This window comes from Pieris napi, chromosome 12, assembly GCF_905475465.1.
Source record: "Pieris napi chromosome 12, ilPieNapi1.2, whole genome shotgun sequence".
NCBI lineage: Eukaryota > Metazoa > Arthropoda > Insecta > Lepidoptera > Pieridae > Pieris > Pieris napi.
In genome coordinates, this window is record NC_062245.1 from 2,555,851 (window position 1) to 2,569,317 (window position 13,467).

The following is a 13,467-nucleotide window of genomic DNA, read 5'->3' on the forward strand; positions in this document are numbered from 1 at the left end:
AACTGTCCTGTCAAACTAGTGATTTTCAGAATATAATCGACATGTTTGACAAGGCAAAAGTTTGTCTTGTTCATATCGGAATCGACACCATTGATACAGGGTTTGCAGCCGTTTAAAGATTGAGGCCGTATTTAGAACTTAAATCAAACCCAAAGACCTGTCAATTTTTTTGTATGAAGTTTGACATATTTGACAGAGCTCAAGACGAGTTTGTGACTTGAAATACAGATTTGACTCAGAGTCAAAACTAAGTATGACTTTCTTTTTATACAGAATATGTAAATATTTAGAAACAAAAACTTTTTTGTAATATCAATTAAGAATTTGAATTTGATATCCCATTCAGGCCCAGAGAATTTGAGATGTTGAGAGTAAAAAAACACCCTGCTAGTAATATTTGGGGCAAATTCAAAACAATTGTTACACAATTTGTTCAGTAAATATATAAAAATCACTACATATGAAATTAGGCTCGAGTTATATAATTTTTATTTCCTTCACCGTTTGGAATCTGGAGATCAATCAGGTTTAATCTGTTGGATCTGAAATAAGAACTTAGCGTTTATTTCATGAACCCATGATTTTTTTAATGTATGAAAGAATGATAAAGATTGAAAATAAATGTTACCGTCATGGTCTGTCCTCCGCCACTTATCAGCGTGGTCCCTGCACAGCTCCGGGGCCAAGGCGGCTCTGACCCCGCCCAGAAGGTCCGCTGCACCGGCGGCCGCGAGAGCTAAAGGCGCGACAGCCGCACCCGGCAACTGACGCAATACGCCCGTGCCACGCCCACGCCGGGCTGCCATTGTTATATTTGCTGCCGTCTCCGCGAAACCCTGAAATAAATTACGAAATATTTTTTTTAAATTTAATATAGAAAGACACGTAAAAAAATATACCTAAGTCAACTGAGCTATTTGTGATACTTTTGTTAAAAAAATGTGTTATATGTAAAAAAAAAAATACTCAGCATCATATTTCATATTTCTGGTTGAATAATCTCCAAAAAAATTTTTAAATTGAATATTACGTGTGGAGTAAACTTCAGATCCGTGGCGTTTAGGCAACTGTCAAAGTCGAAACATGTCTTCTATTACGTGGTATTTTGGGTTCTTTTTTAATTATATTAAATAAATCTTAGACCACTTCTGGACTACTTAAAATTACAAAGAATACGAAGGTAATCTTAATCTAAATTAATAATTAGCTCTGTACTATGTAATGTATTACTCACATCTCTGACAGTATGATATGCGCTCGTTACCCCCTCCCTTATATCAGTGGGCTGTCTTGCGGGGTCACGTCTGCGGCGTCTTTCACGCCTCTCGTATCCCATTGTCAGCGCAGGCGCCGGTGTCAACATGTCAAATGCTGTTTCTGCCGTTGCCTGTGAATAAATAACTAATTAGCTGGACCTATGAAGAATAATACAATTGACGTATAGTATCGAAAATCTTGTATAAAGTACAGAAAAGCAAGACTTTGTTACTACATCGAATCAAATAATTTTTTAATACTTTATTTTTTTAAAGACGAAGCCACTGAGCTAATATTATTATTATTATTACAAAGAAAATCTCATTCAAAGTTTTGTTTAAAATAAAAAAAATCTTAATTTTCTTCAAGACCTATAATTATTAAAATATAATAAAAGACTCACAAGGATGAATTGGTAGATTCTAAATTAGAAACAAAATTTGACGTTAAAAGAATTTCCATATATTCTTTCACGCACTAAGTGTCATAGAGTAGAACACTGCATTTCTGTCTCTATCTATGTTCTATGGCTAAAAGCAAATCTCCTTGGAAGTACAAACCTAGGGGGCCTCATAGCCTAGCGGTCTTATTAGTACGGGAGGTAGCAACGTTTGAAAAAAAAGAATTTTAGGTCAGCTGATTTTGTGATATGTCTTCCTTCTTGCACTTCCGGTTAGAGTCTGGGCAATCTGGCTGGCGGTAGTGGTTGCGTTCATTAGTGCGCATCCTATCTGTCCAGGTAAAAATCCTGGATTTTAAAAGCATTTTAAGAAGCGTAATTTTTAATTTTTCGATTTTAAATACGTCTACCTGACATACTTTTTTTATTGCCAGATATTTTTCACGTTGCTAACTATGTGCCAGACGCGATTTTAAGTTTTATTTTTATGAAAATTTCAAAGCATTTTAGAATGTCTGTAATTTTAATATTATGTTATTTAAATATAAGGAAAACTGAAAATGAATTTGCCAGACATTAATTCGGTTGTTAAGTCTTGAATTAAAATGATAAAGTATTGCAGTATGATGAAGCATTGCATTTTAAGAAGCGTAATTTTTGATTTTTCCTTTTTAAATACGTCTACCTGACATACTTTTTTTATTGCCAGACATTTTTCACGTTGCTAACTATGTGCCAGACGCGATTTTAAGTTTTATTTTTATAAAAATTTCAAAGCATTTTAGAATGTCTGTAATTTTAATATTATGTTATTTAAATATAAGAAAAACTGAAAATGAATTTGCCAGACATTAATTCGGTTGTTAAGTCTTGAATTAAAATGATAAAGTATTGCAGTATGATGAAGCATTGCATTTTAAGAAGCGTAATTTTTGATTTTTCCTTTTTAAATACGTCTACCTGACATACTTTTTTTATTGCCAGACATTTTTCACGTTGCTAACTATGTGCCAGACGCGATTTTAAGTTTTATTTTTATAAAAATTTCAAAGCATTTTAGAATGTCTGTAATTTTAATATTATGTTATTTAAATATAAGAAAAACTGAAAATGAATTTGCCAGACATTAATTCGATTGTTAAGTCTTGAATTAAAATGATAAAGTATTGCAGTATGATGAAGCATAGCATTTTAAGAAGCGTAATTTTTGATTTTTCCTTTTTAAATACGTCTACCTGACATACTTTTTTTATTGCCAGACATTTTTCACGTTGCTAACTATGTGCCAGACGCGATTTTAAGTTTTATTTTTATAAAAATTTCAAAGCATTTTAGAATGTCTGTAATTTTAATATTATGTTATTTAAATATAAGAAAAACTGAAAATGAATTTGCCAGACATTAATTCGATTGTTAAGTCTTGAATTAAAATGATAAAGTATTGCAGTATGATGAAGCATTGCATTTTAAGAAGCGTAATTTTTGATTTTTCCTTTTTAAATACGTCTACCTGACATACTTTTTTTATTGCCAGACATTTTTCCCATTGTTAACTATGTGCCAGACGCGATTTTAAGTTTTTTTTTTTATAAAAATTTCAAAGCATTTTAGAATGTCTGTAATTTTAATATTATGTTATTTAAATATACTAAAAACTGAAAATGAATTTGCCAGACATTAATTCGATTGTTAAGTCTTGAATTAAAATGATAAAGTATTGCAGTATGATGAAGCATTGCATTTTAAGAAGCGTAATTTTTGATTTTTCCTTTTTAAATACGTCTACCTGACATACTTTTTTTATTGCCAGAAAATTTTCACGTTGCTATGTGCCAGACGCGATTTTAAGTTTTATTTTTATGAAAATTTCAAAGCATTTTAGAATGTCTGTAATTTTAATATTATGTTATTTAAATATAAGGAAAACTGAAAATGAATTTGCCAGACATTAATTCGGTTGTTAAGTCTTGAATTAAAATGATAAAGTATTGCAGTATGATGAAGCATTGCATTTTAAGAAGCGTAATTTTTGATTTTTCCTTTTTAAATACGTCTACCTGACATACTTTTTTTATTGCCAGACATTTTTCACGTTGCTAACTATGTGCCAGACGCGATTTTAAGTTTTATTTTTATAAAAATTTCAAAGCATTTTAGAATGTCTGTAATTTTAATATTATGTTATTTAAATATAAGAAAAACTGAAAATGAATTTGCCAGACATTAATTCGATTGTTAAGCCTTGAATTAAAATGTAAAAGTCATGAAAAGTATTGCAGTATAATGCTTGTAGTACGAGCATAAAAAGGAATATAAAATTTGATTAAAATTAATAATCAACACTTTATTTAAATTGTCCTAATTACTAAATGTAAGTTATGAATAATTAATATTAAGTTTTCAAGTTTTTTTAGCGTATAGTGACGTCACAAAAAAGAGGCATCTTCATAATCATCATCATCATCGTCGCTGTCTTTGTCGGTGTCATTCATATCATCTTCTTGGGAACTTTCGTTATCTTCTAAAACTCTATCTCTATCTCTTAACAATCGAATTAATGTCTGGCAAATTCATTTTCAGTTTTTCTTATATTTAAATAACATAATATTAAAATTACAGACATTCTAAAATGCTTTGAAATTTTTATAAAAATAAAACTTAAAATCGCGTCTGGCACATAGTTAGCAACGCGAAAAATGTCTGGCAATAAAAAAAGTATGTCAGGTAGACGTATTTAAAAAGGAAAAATCAAAAATTACGCTTCTTAAAATGCAATGCTTCATCATACTGCAATACTTTATCATTTTAATTCAAGACTTAACAATCAAATTAATGTCTGGCAAATTCATTTTCAGTTTTTATTATATTTAAATAACATAATATTAAAATTACAGACATTCTAAAATGCTTTGAAATTTTTATAAAAATAAAACTTAAAATCGCGTCTGGCACATAGTTAGCAACGTGAAAAATGTCTGGCAATAAAAAAAGTATGTCAGGTAGACGTATTTAAAAAGGAAAAATCAAAAATTACGCTTCTTAAAATGCAATGCTTCATCATACTGCAATACTTTATCATTTTAATTCAAGACTTAACAATCGAATTAATGTCTGGCAAATTCATTTTCAGTTTTTCTTATATTTAAATAACATAATATTAAAATTACAGACATTCTAAAATGCTTTGAAATTTTTATAAAAATAAAACTTAAAATCGCGTCTGGCACATAGTTAGCAACGCGAAAAATGTCTGGCAATAAAAAAAGTATGTCAGGTAGACGTATTTAAAAAGGAAAAATCAAAAATTACGCTTCTTAAAATGCAATGCTTCATCATACTGCAATACTTTATCATTTTAATTCAAGACTTAACAATCGAATTAATGTCTGGCAAATTCATTTTCAGTTTTTCTTATATTTAAATAACATAATATTAAAATTACAGACATTCTAAAATGCTTTGAAATTTTTATAAAAATAAAACTTAAAATCGCGTCTGGCACATAGTTAGCAACGCGAAAAATGTCTGGCAATAAAAAAAGTATGTCAGGTAGACGTATTTAAAAAGGAAAAATCAAAAATTACGCTTCTTAAAATGCAATGCTTCATCATACTGCAATCCTTTATGATTTTAATTCAAGACTTAACAACCGAATTAATGTCTGGCAAATTCATTTTCAGTTTTCCTTATATTTAAATAACATAATATTAAAATTACAGACATTCTAAAATGCTTTGAAATTTTCATAAAAATAAAACTTAAAATCGCGTCTGGCACATAGTTAGCAACGTGAAAAATGTCTGGCAATAAAAAAAGTATGTCAGGTAGACGTATTTAAAAAGGAAAAATCAAAAATTACGCTTCTTAAAATGCAATGCTTCATCATACTGCAATCCTTTATGATTTTAATTCAAGACTTAACAACCGAATTAATGTCTGGCAAATTCATTTTCAGTTTTCCTTATATTTAAATAACATAATATTAAAATTACAGACATTCTAAAATGCTTTGAAATTTTCATAAAAATAAAACTTAAAATCGCGTCTGGCACATAGTTAGCAACGTGAAAAATGTCTGGCAATAAAAAAAGTATGTCAGGTAGACGTATTTAAAAAGGAAAAATCAAAAATTACGCTTCTTAAAATGCAATGCTTCATCATACTGCAAAACTTTATCATTTTAATTCAAGACTTAACAACCGAATTAATGTCTGGCAAATTCATTTTCAGTTTTCCTTATATTTAAATAACATAATATTAAAATTACAGACATTCTAAAATGCTTTGAAATTTTTATAAAAATAAAACTTAAAATCGCGTCTGGCACATAGTTAGCAACGTGAAAAATGTCTGGCAATAAAAAAAGTATGTCAGGTAGACGTATTTAAAAACGAAAAATTAAAAATTACGCTTCTTAAAATGCTTTTAAAATCCAGGATTTTTACCTGGACAGATAGGATGCGCACTAATGAACGCAACCACTACCGCCAGCCAGATTGCCCAGACTCTAACCGGAAGTGCAAGAAGGAAGACATATCACAAAATCAGCTGACCTGAAATTCTTTCTCGAAAACGTTGCTACCTCCCGTACTATATGTATTAAGTGGCAGCTAGGTGAGGGGTACCGGGTTCGATTCCCGGTTCGAGGGCAAGTTTTAAATTAATTTAAATTTGTTCTCCGCCTTTGGGAGGGTTGTGCGGTACCGGGCGAGTGCCTAAACCGTACATGGAGGACACGGTCGAATTTTTAAAAGACAAGCACGAATTATAAAAAAATCCTATACTTGACGCTAGCTAATGCACAAATCGTGCCAGAGCCATAAAAAAAGTACAAACCTCGTGGTACACCATAACAACTTTCATAAATTACTAATACCGATAATACCTGTATGAGATGCAATATCCTTGCAGTAATGTCTAACGCGGCGACAGCAGTACGAGCGGTGAAAGAGGCCGCTCCACGCCTTAAGCCGTGAACTAAGCGACCGTCTCTTCGCCATTGCTCCACTGGCAGCCACACCAGGTCACGTATACCCGTTACTATAAATAATAATACAAAGTATTAAAATAGGACATTTGATGGATGAAAAATAAACTATTATGAATGAAACTAATATGATAATTTTTATACGCCGGTCACCAGACAAAACGGTTACAGTTTAGTCGATGATGTAAAATACTATACTATGGTGTAAATATGTCTTCCAATTCTTATCCTAATAACTTGTCTTTAAAATTATTTTAAAATTTTGAGCATTTATCTTCTGTCTCGTAATTAGTCACATATATATAAATTGTGACTCATTGACCCTAAGATTAGCTTTTATATGTTTGTTAATATTATTTTTTTTTACTTTAGTTTTAGTTACTGTTACATGTTTTTTTACATGTATGTTTAAGGTAACAAAAAGTTAATAAATATACCTCCTGGAGTTTAATGTTGTTGGAGACGGCTTTTTATCGAAATATATTTGTTTTTTAATAAAACTTGACGTTTTTATACGGTATGGTGCGAGGGACTAGTGCGACGCCATCTTGTTAAGAGTAGCGTTATGGCGGGTTCTTGAAATTATAAATGTTAATCTTGAATTTAAAGCCAATACTTTACAGAATTAAAAATTACAATTTGTGTAGGTTCTGTAGTCAATTATAAATAATCTGAAATGCGAGACAGTGTTAATGATACTTACTAATTTGTAACAGGGAATGCATGGGCCCAATCCCGCTGAGAAGTCCGGGGAGCTGATGCCGCTTGATGTCTGACAGCCATTCATGCAAAGCCCACTGGACCAGCTTTTCTAAGCCCAAGAGTCCTAGTCTGAAAGGTTATTTAATATGAAACTGATTGAAATACTGGCTCGAGGCTACGAAGTTTTTTGAAGTGAAACTTCTTTAGGTGATGGTAAAAATTTTACGGATGAAAAGCAATAATAATAATAATATTAGCGTCACGAAGATGTGCAGCGTTTTTGTCTAAGAAAAGGGAGAGAGCGATTGAAAGAGTGAGTGAGAAGGGCGAATTACCTGTTAGAAATTATATTTTTAAAATTAAAATTTCGTAAAGAGAATTTATGAAATATTATTGTTTTATATTTTATGCAAGATAATTTATTGAAATCTCAAATGACGAATTGTAAATTAAAATGCCACGTGTTTTTATTATCGAAGAAATAAATTTATTAATTTTCGACATTTAATATTTTAATGAAAGTTCTAGAATCTCCAAAAATTGCTCGACGTAATACTTAAACGCTCCCCCATCACCTTATTCAGAATTTTAAATATTTATAGTCCCTTACTTATAATCCAGTCTTTTAAGCGTGAGTTCGGAACAGTTGAGTTGTCCCAGCCCCATTAATAGTCCAGCCACGGGACCCGCAGATAGGTCGACTCTCTTTCCCACGTAATCCAGACGTATCGGCACTTCCGGAGAAAATACGACACGCCTATAATAAATGCGAATTTAAAATTGTGACTTAGAAACTAGACATATGTAATATTTATGGTTGATCAAATTGCCTTTTATTAAGTCACAGAGAAATCACTGAAAACAAATACAATATTATTGCTACAATTGCCATTAACTGTGAGTCGAAAATCCATAATAAGTAACTATCGTCATTCATAAATGCGAACACATTTCAAAATGACATTTACATAACCTCATTCGGTAATATTCTAATTATAAAATGAAATACAGACTTTTATTGGAATATTTTATATGCATACTTCTTTAAGAAAATTAAAAAAATAAATTAAAGCATTATTCTCTTAACAAAACAATGCTTTAAAACTATTTTTTAATTATAAGTACAATGTGGGGGCCTCATAGCCTAGCGGTCTTATTAAGTAGCAGCTAGGTGAGGGGTACCGGGTTCGATTCCCGGTTCGAGGTTAGTTTAATTTAATTTAAATTTGTTCTCGGCCTTTGGGAGGGTTGTGCGGTACCGGGCGAGTGCCTAAACCGTACATGGAGGATATGATCGAATTTCTAAGGCAAAAAGAACGATTGATAAAAATCTCATACTTGACGCTGCACAAACCGTGCCAGAGCCATTAAAAAAAAAAAAAAGTACAATGTGTCCCGACCACGTGTGTCAGGCAAACTGATCAACTACTTGTCTTTTAAAACAGATACAGAAATCTGTGGCCCAGACTTTATTTTATTCTTTAGCTGGCATCACTTCCTACCAGTTCCAGGTTTAATAAACCTTAAAAAAAAATGTTATCTTTACTTGTGCGTTTTTCACTGTTTGTGATGACAAGAGACGTAATTATCAGTCGCCTTAAAACCACTTTTAATGTTGAGCACCGCACTTAATAAAATGTTTGTATAGAGTCAGATGTTGACTCGTATTGAAATTCAAAAATGTGCCCGGCCAAAAAGGTTTGTAATCTCTGACATGTCAAAAAATGATAGCTGTTATAATTCTACGGAATTAAAAATCAGAGTATAGAAGGTTGTAGCGTCACTGTAAAAGATACTACCTAAAGTATATAGGGGAGTCATCGACAGGTTCTGCATCGGGCGGTTTCACAGTTATCTTCTCCTGGTTAACCGCCAGTCTCTGGAAGTCTTCCTCTAACTGAATCAAGTTTTCGGATACGAGACGCTCAGCCTCATACGTCTCCATTAGTGGTTCATCATCACGGATTACTGGAAATGAAATTATATTGAAAATAAAATTTTACATTGTATGTTTGTGTGATAATATAAAACTGAAAAATTTGAACGCGGTAATATCAGAAACTACGGGATCGAATTGAAAAAAATAGTTTTTGGACATTTCTCAAATGAATAAAACATTGTTCTTTGACCTATTGAGGTACATAACTAGTTTGAATAAATATCATGATGAACTGTCCAGATTTGGCCTGGTATATAATAAGCATTATATTGCCTAAGCGCATATATTCACTCTGAAATCTTTTAATCAGGAACCATATTATTGGATTAGATTTAACATTTTTGTTTATACATATTATTTTTTTGTGTTTCTTTAGATTTTACTTCATTTTAGTTATAGATAGTTACATATTATTTTGTGTTCTTTTTTGTTAATTATTAATGCACTTCTTGTACCCTCTGTAGGTGTTTCTGTTTTTTATTGTTCCATATTAGGGTTGCCTGGAAGAAATTGCTTATTAGCGATAAGGCCGCCCGTTGTCTAATAACTTATGTAACTTGCTTTTTTATATGTATGTTTTTGTAACAAAGTGTGAATAAATAAATTAATAAATACATATGAACAAAATCAATACAATTTAAGCTGTTTGGAATAATTCTAAAAAACTCAACAAATATATAATTCAATATATGTACCTGAGTGTACAAGAGAAGTTTTTTTTGTGTTGCCTATAGTTAATCTATCCCATAAAATAAATCCATTGATGCCCCTGTAAATGCATACCGGTCTCATTGAGCGAAAGGCAGTCGGCGTCACCCAAAGAAGTAGGCGTAGGAGGGGGATCCCTCAAATGACTCCCGACACTCATGACAGGAGGCCTGTGAGTGGGAGTAGTTTGACGAGACCCGCTCGAGTCGGTTGAGAGACCGCCTACACTCTTCGTATCTTCATCTGGAAATTTAAACAGTAATGGTAATAATCAGTCTTATTGCACCCTTTTAAATTTAAATTGTCTCTTTCCCCCACATTGTGTTTACGCTGTGACGAAAAGAGACATCACTTGTTTAAATAAAACTATGTAATAATAATTAAAGAAAAAATCGTAAATTGTAACTTTGAACAAAGGTTTGCATTGTTAGGTTTGTGTTATTAGTCAGGTTAGGTCAGTAAATAAACATATATTATGGGAAAACTGTTTGGATTTTTATGAGCAAGTAGACAATTTTTTTTATTGTTTCCTGTACAAACAAAACATACATTATTATAAAATTTTATATTAATTAATAAATGAATAAATCGTTTAATGGGGACAGTAACTAGATTAAACTTAACCCAGAATATTTAAAGAAATAAAATTATCGAATATATAGAAATATATAACATATAAAATCTCACCATTGCCTTCATCCGTACCCAGTTTAGAGAAAAATCCAACAAGAAATGCAAGCGTGTCTTGATCCAAGTTAAACCTCAACGGTAGTAAAGACACCTTCAGACAGCACTCTTGCGCAGGCAGCGCTGTGTCCCCGCGTAAATGCACTGCCTTTACTATAAGCTGAACACAAAAATGAAAAATTTTATTGTGAAACTTCTTTAGGCGCATGAGGGTAAAATTTTTACGGAACGTCACGAAGATGTGCAGCGTTTATGTCGACGAAAAGGGAGAGAGCGATTGACACTTGAACACCGATGGTGTGGTTAATACCTATCAATATCATTATTATTTTATTAAGTAACTAAATAACCATTTTAGACACAGAACCAAGACCTTTTTTGCTAAGATCCAGTTGGCTATTTTCGAAAATGTGGACATAAGTTAGCAATTATGATAATAATGAATTTGTTATATTATTTGGTAATTGTTACCATATTTATGGTGGGATTTTTATATACATAACAACAACAAAATTAAGTTCTGGTTTTTAATTAGCCTTAGTATCATTCATTAATATAGAAAGACTGGCAAAATTAAATTATGGGATTTGGGCAGCTTAATTACTCAATAATTAAATTACAAAGAAGTTTCACTTCTGACATGTGTACTTTGTACGCACGCACTTTTTTTTTAAATATATGTCACCCGATAGCACAATAGAAGTTAACAAAATTGCCAATGTATGAAGTATAAAACGTCAGTGGCTATACTAACGATTTTGACATTTGAAAGCTGGTGTCAAATTTTGGAATAGAAAAATGTACGACTCGTAGTAGTTTGAACTACTACTAAAAATAAAGAACAAGACAAACGCGCGGTGCATTACTGTCTCGTTGTCTTCTGTACGTTATTTTCAATACGTATACATAATATGATGGTGATACAGTTTAGTTCCAAATACGGCCACGGGAGCGCTGCTTCTTATTTATTTATACTTCATTGCCATAATACACATAATTATACATTTAGAAAAAAAAAACAAAAGGAAGTAGGTAAGTTTCTTCTTGTTTTGTATTTTTATTATTCTATTAAAATTTACTAATTTTGTGTTACGCACCATATTAGCATTTTTTCTCTCCGGTTCATCTTTCAGCTTGTATTGGCTGAGGAGTTTGTTGATGTCACTGCCGACAAGTCGGTCTAGGACTTCAATTTTGCTGATGGCTAAAGTCTGGCGAGAGGCCTGGGTACCTCCTGTAGGGTACACTTCGTGTTGGAATTTCACCTGGAATATTTAATGAGTATTTAAGATTTTCATGTTTAAAAACCGAAGTGATGTTAAAGGCTTCTATGATATAAACATGCATCACCCATTGCTATTAAAACTTAATCATCCTATTGGACTCTAAAGTATTATTGTCTCTTTTTGTCAAACTGTGTTTAGGCTAGGATGAAAAGAGACAGATGCTCACTGAAAAGGTGATTTTAAGACGCCATCGAACTCAACGCCGAGTCCAGATATAATTAATGAAAATTCATTTCAATTCTCTGTAATATTTTTACGTATACAATTTTTTAATAAAACACGTACATTACTGATAAAAAAAACATAATTTTAAACTTGACTAGGTAACTTTTGCAGTCATACATTCCCTAAAAAGCTGTTGCGCTCCAAAGCACATTAAAATATGATGTCAATGAATTATTAACAAATTTACTTACCTTAGCAAGACACAACTTAACACAAGTATGGTGGTCTCTGTGCTTCCCGCCACGTGCACGTATGTCATGTTTAACTGGTGGCGCAGGCGCACGTACGCGTTCGCTGCCCGCGGACCAACTGACTCCGCCCGTTCTGTACGCGGCTGCTAGAGCACGCCCCTTTTCGTACGGCTCGTAGTCTTTATTGCGTCTAAAGATTTTATCAATAACAATATCAAAAATAACATGATGCCGTCAGCGACTTCTGTTTTTTTTTAATATGTTTCTCGTATTATGTATGTTAAGTATATAAAAAGTATAAAGCAAAATATGATTAAGAGTTTAAGGGTGATGTATATGTCGGCGTGGAGAATATAGCCTTCTATATATCATTTATACATTTAAAAAAATAATAAATAGGCTTACATCTGATGAACTTATCTCCTTAAAATTTTTTTTAGTAAACAAGAACATGAATGGTACCATGATATTAATTAAAATAAAATATAGTTACTTAGTATTGGTTGGAGAACTCTTTCTAGGATCTATATCGATGCTAACAGATTTCTTCGGAATGTCACTCGTCGGACGGAAGTCGTTGCCGCCGAACATATTCCACGTTATACTCATTTCACATAATGTATACCTAAAGAAAGGAAATTAGGATGAGGTCAGTAACTAACGTATGGGATCGTAAATATCATTGTTAAAAGAGGATACAGGAAAATAGCTATAAGGACAGCACGTTGTTGCGTGGTAACGACAAATTATTTAATAGAGAAAAAGAACAAAATGATAATTGACATTGACAGTTTAGTTTTACATAATTATCGACAGATGTCTTTACGTACTATTTTGTTATTCTATGTAACAATAGCGAATAGAAATATTTGGTGCCTTTCGATCACATTATTGGAAAATAAATTGATATAAGTTTTGCTATAAGATATATTATATTTTTAGCGTATCTATTTAGAAGCATGGTACAGAGTATGCTGAGAAGAAGTTATTATTACATTTTAAATACATATATTTATAATTAATACATGTTTAATATATACACACATTTGTGGTATTAAAATATTCTAGCCATAATAACCCATTGA

At 31.8% G+C, this 13,467-nt stretch overlaps 1 protein-coding gene across 2 annotated transcripts in view; it reads right to left on the reverse strand.

Annotated features, from left to right (window-relative positions):
* Positions 1-382: 382 nt before the first annotated feature.
* Positions 383-13,467, reverse strand: part of LOC125054312 (autophagy-related protein 2 homolog A) — a 31,868-nt gene continuing 18,783 nt past the window's right edge. The window contains exons 27-38 of one of the 2 annotated variants that reach the window (XM_047656113.1): positions 12,876-13,007; positions 12,383-12,572; positions 11,778-11,945; positions 10,699-10,840; positions 10,069-10,236; positions 9,146-9,314; positions 7,957-8,103; positions 7,348-7,475; positions 6,543-6,697; positions 1,235-1,387; positions 629-836; positions 383-542 (exon numbers count right to left, since the gene is read on the reverse strand). In XM_047656113.1, the coding sequence (XP_047512069.1) occupies positions 529-542; positions 629-836; positions 1,235-1,387; positions 6,543-6,697; positions 7,348-7,475; positions 7,957-8,103; positions 9,146-9,314; positions 10,069-10,236; positions 10,699-10,840; positions 11,778-11,945; positions 12,383-12,572; positions 12,876-13,007 (1,774 nt within the window). In that variant the 3' untranslated portion in view covers positions 383-528. Of the gene's footprint in view, positions 543-628; positions 837-1,234; positions 1,388-6,542; positions 6,698-7,347; positions 7,476-7,956; positions 8,104-9,145; positions 9,315-10,068; positions 10,237-10,680; positions 10,841-11,777; positions 11,946-12,382; positions 12,573-12,875; positions 13,008-13,467 lie in introns of both variants that reach the window. The other variant, XM_047656112.1, reaches the window with a different exon arrangement.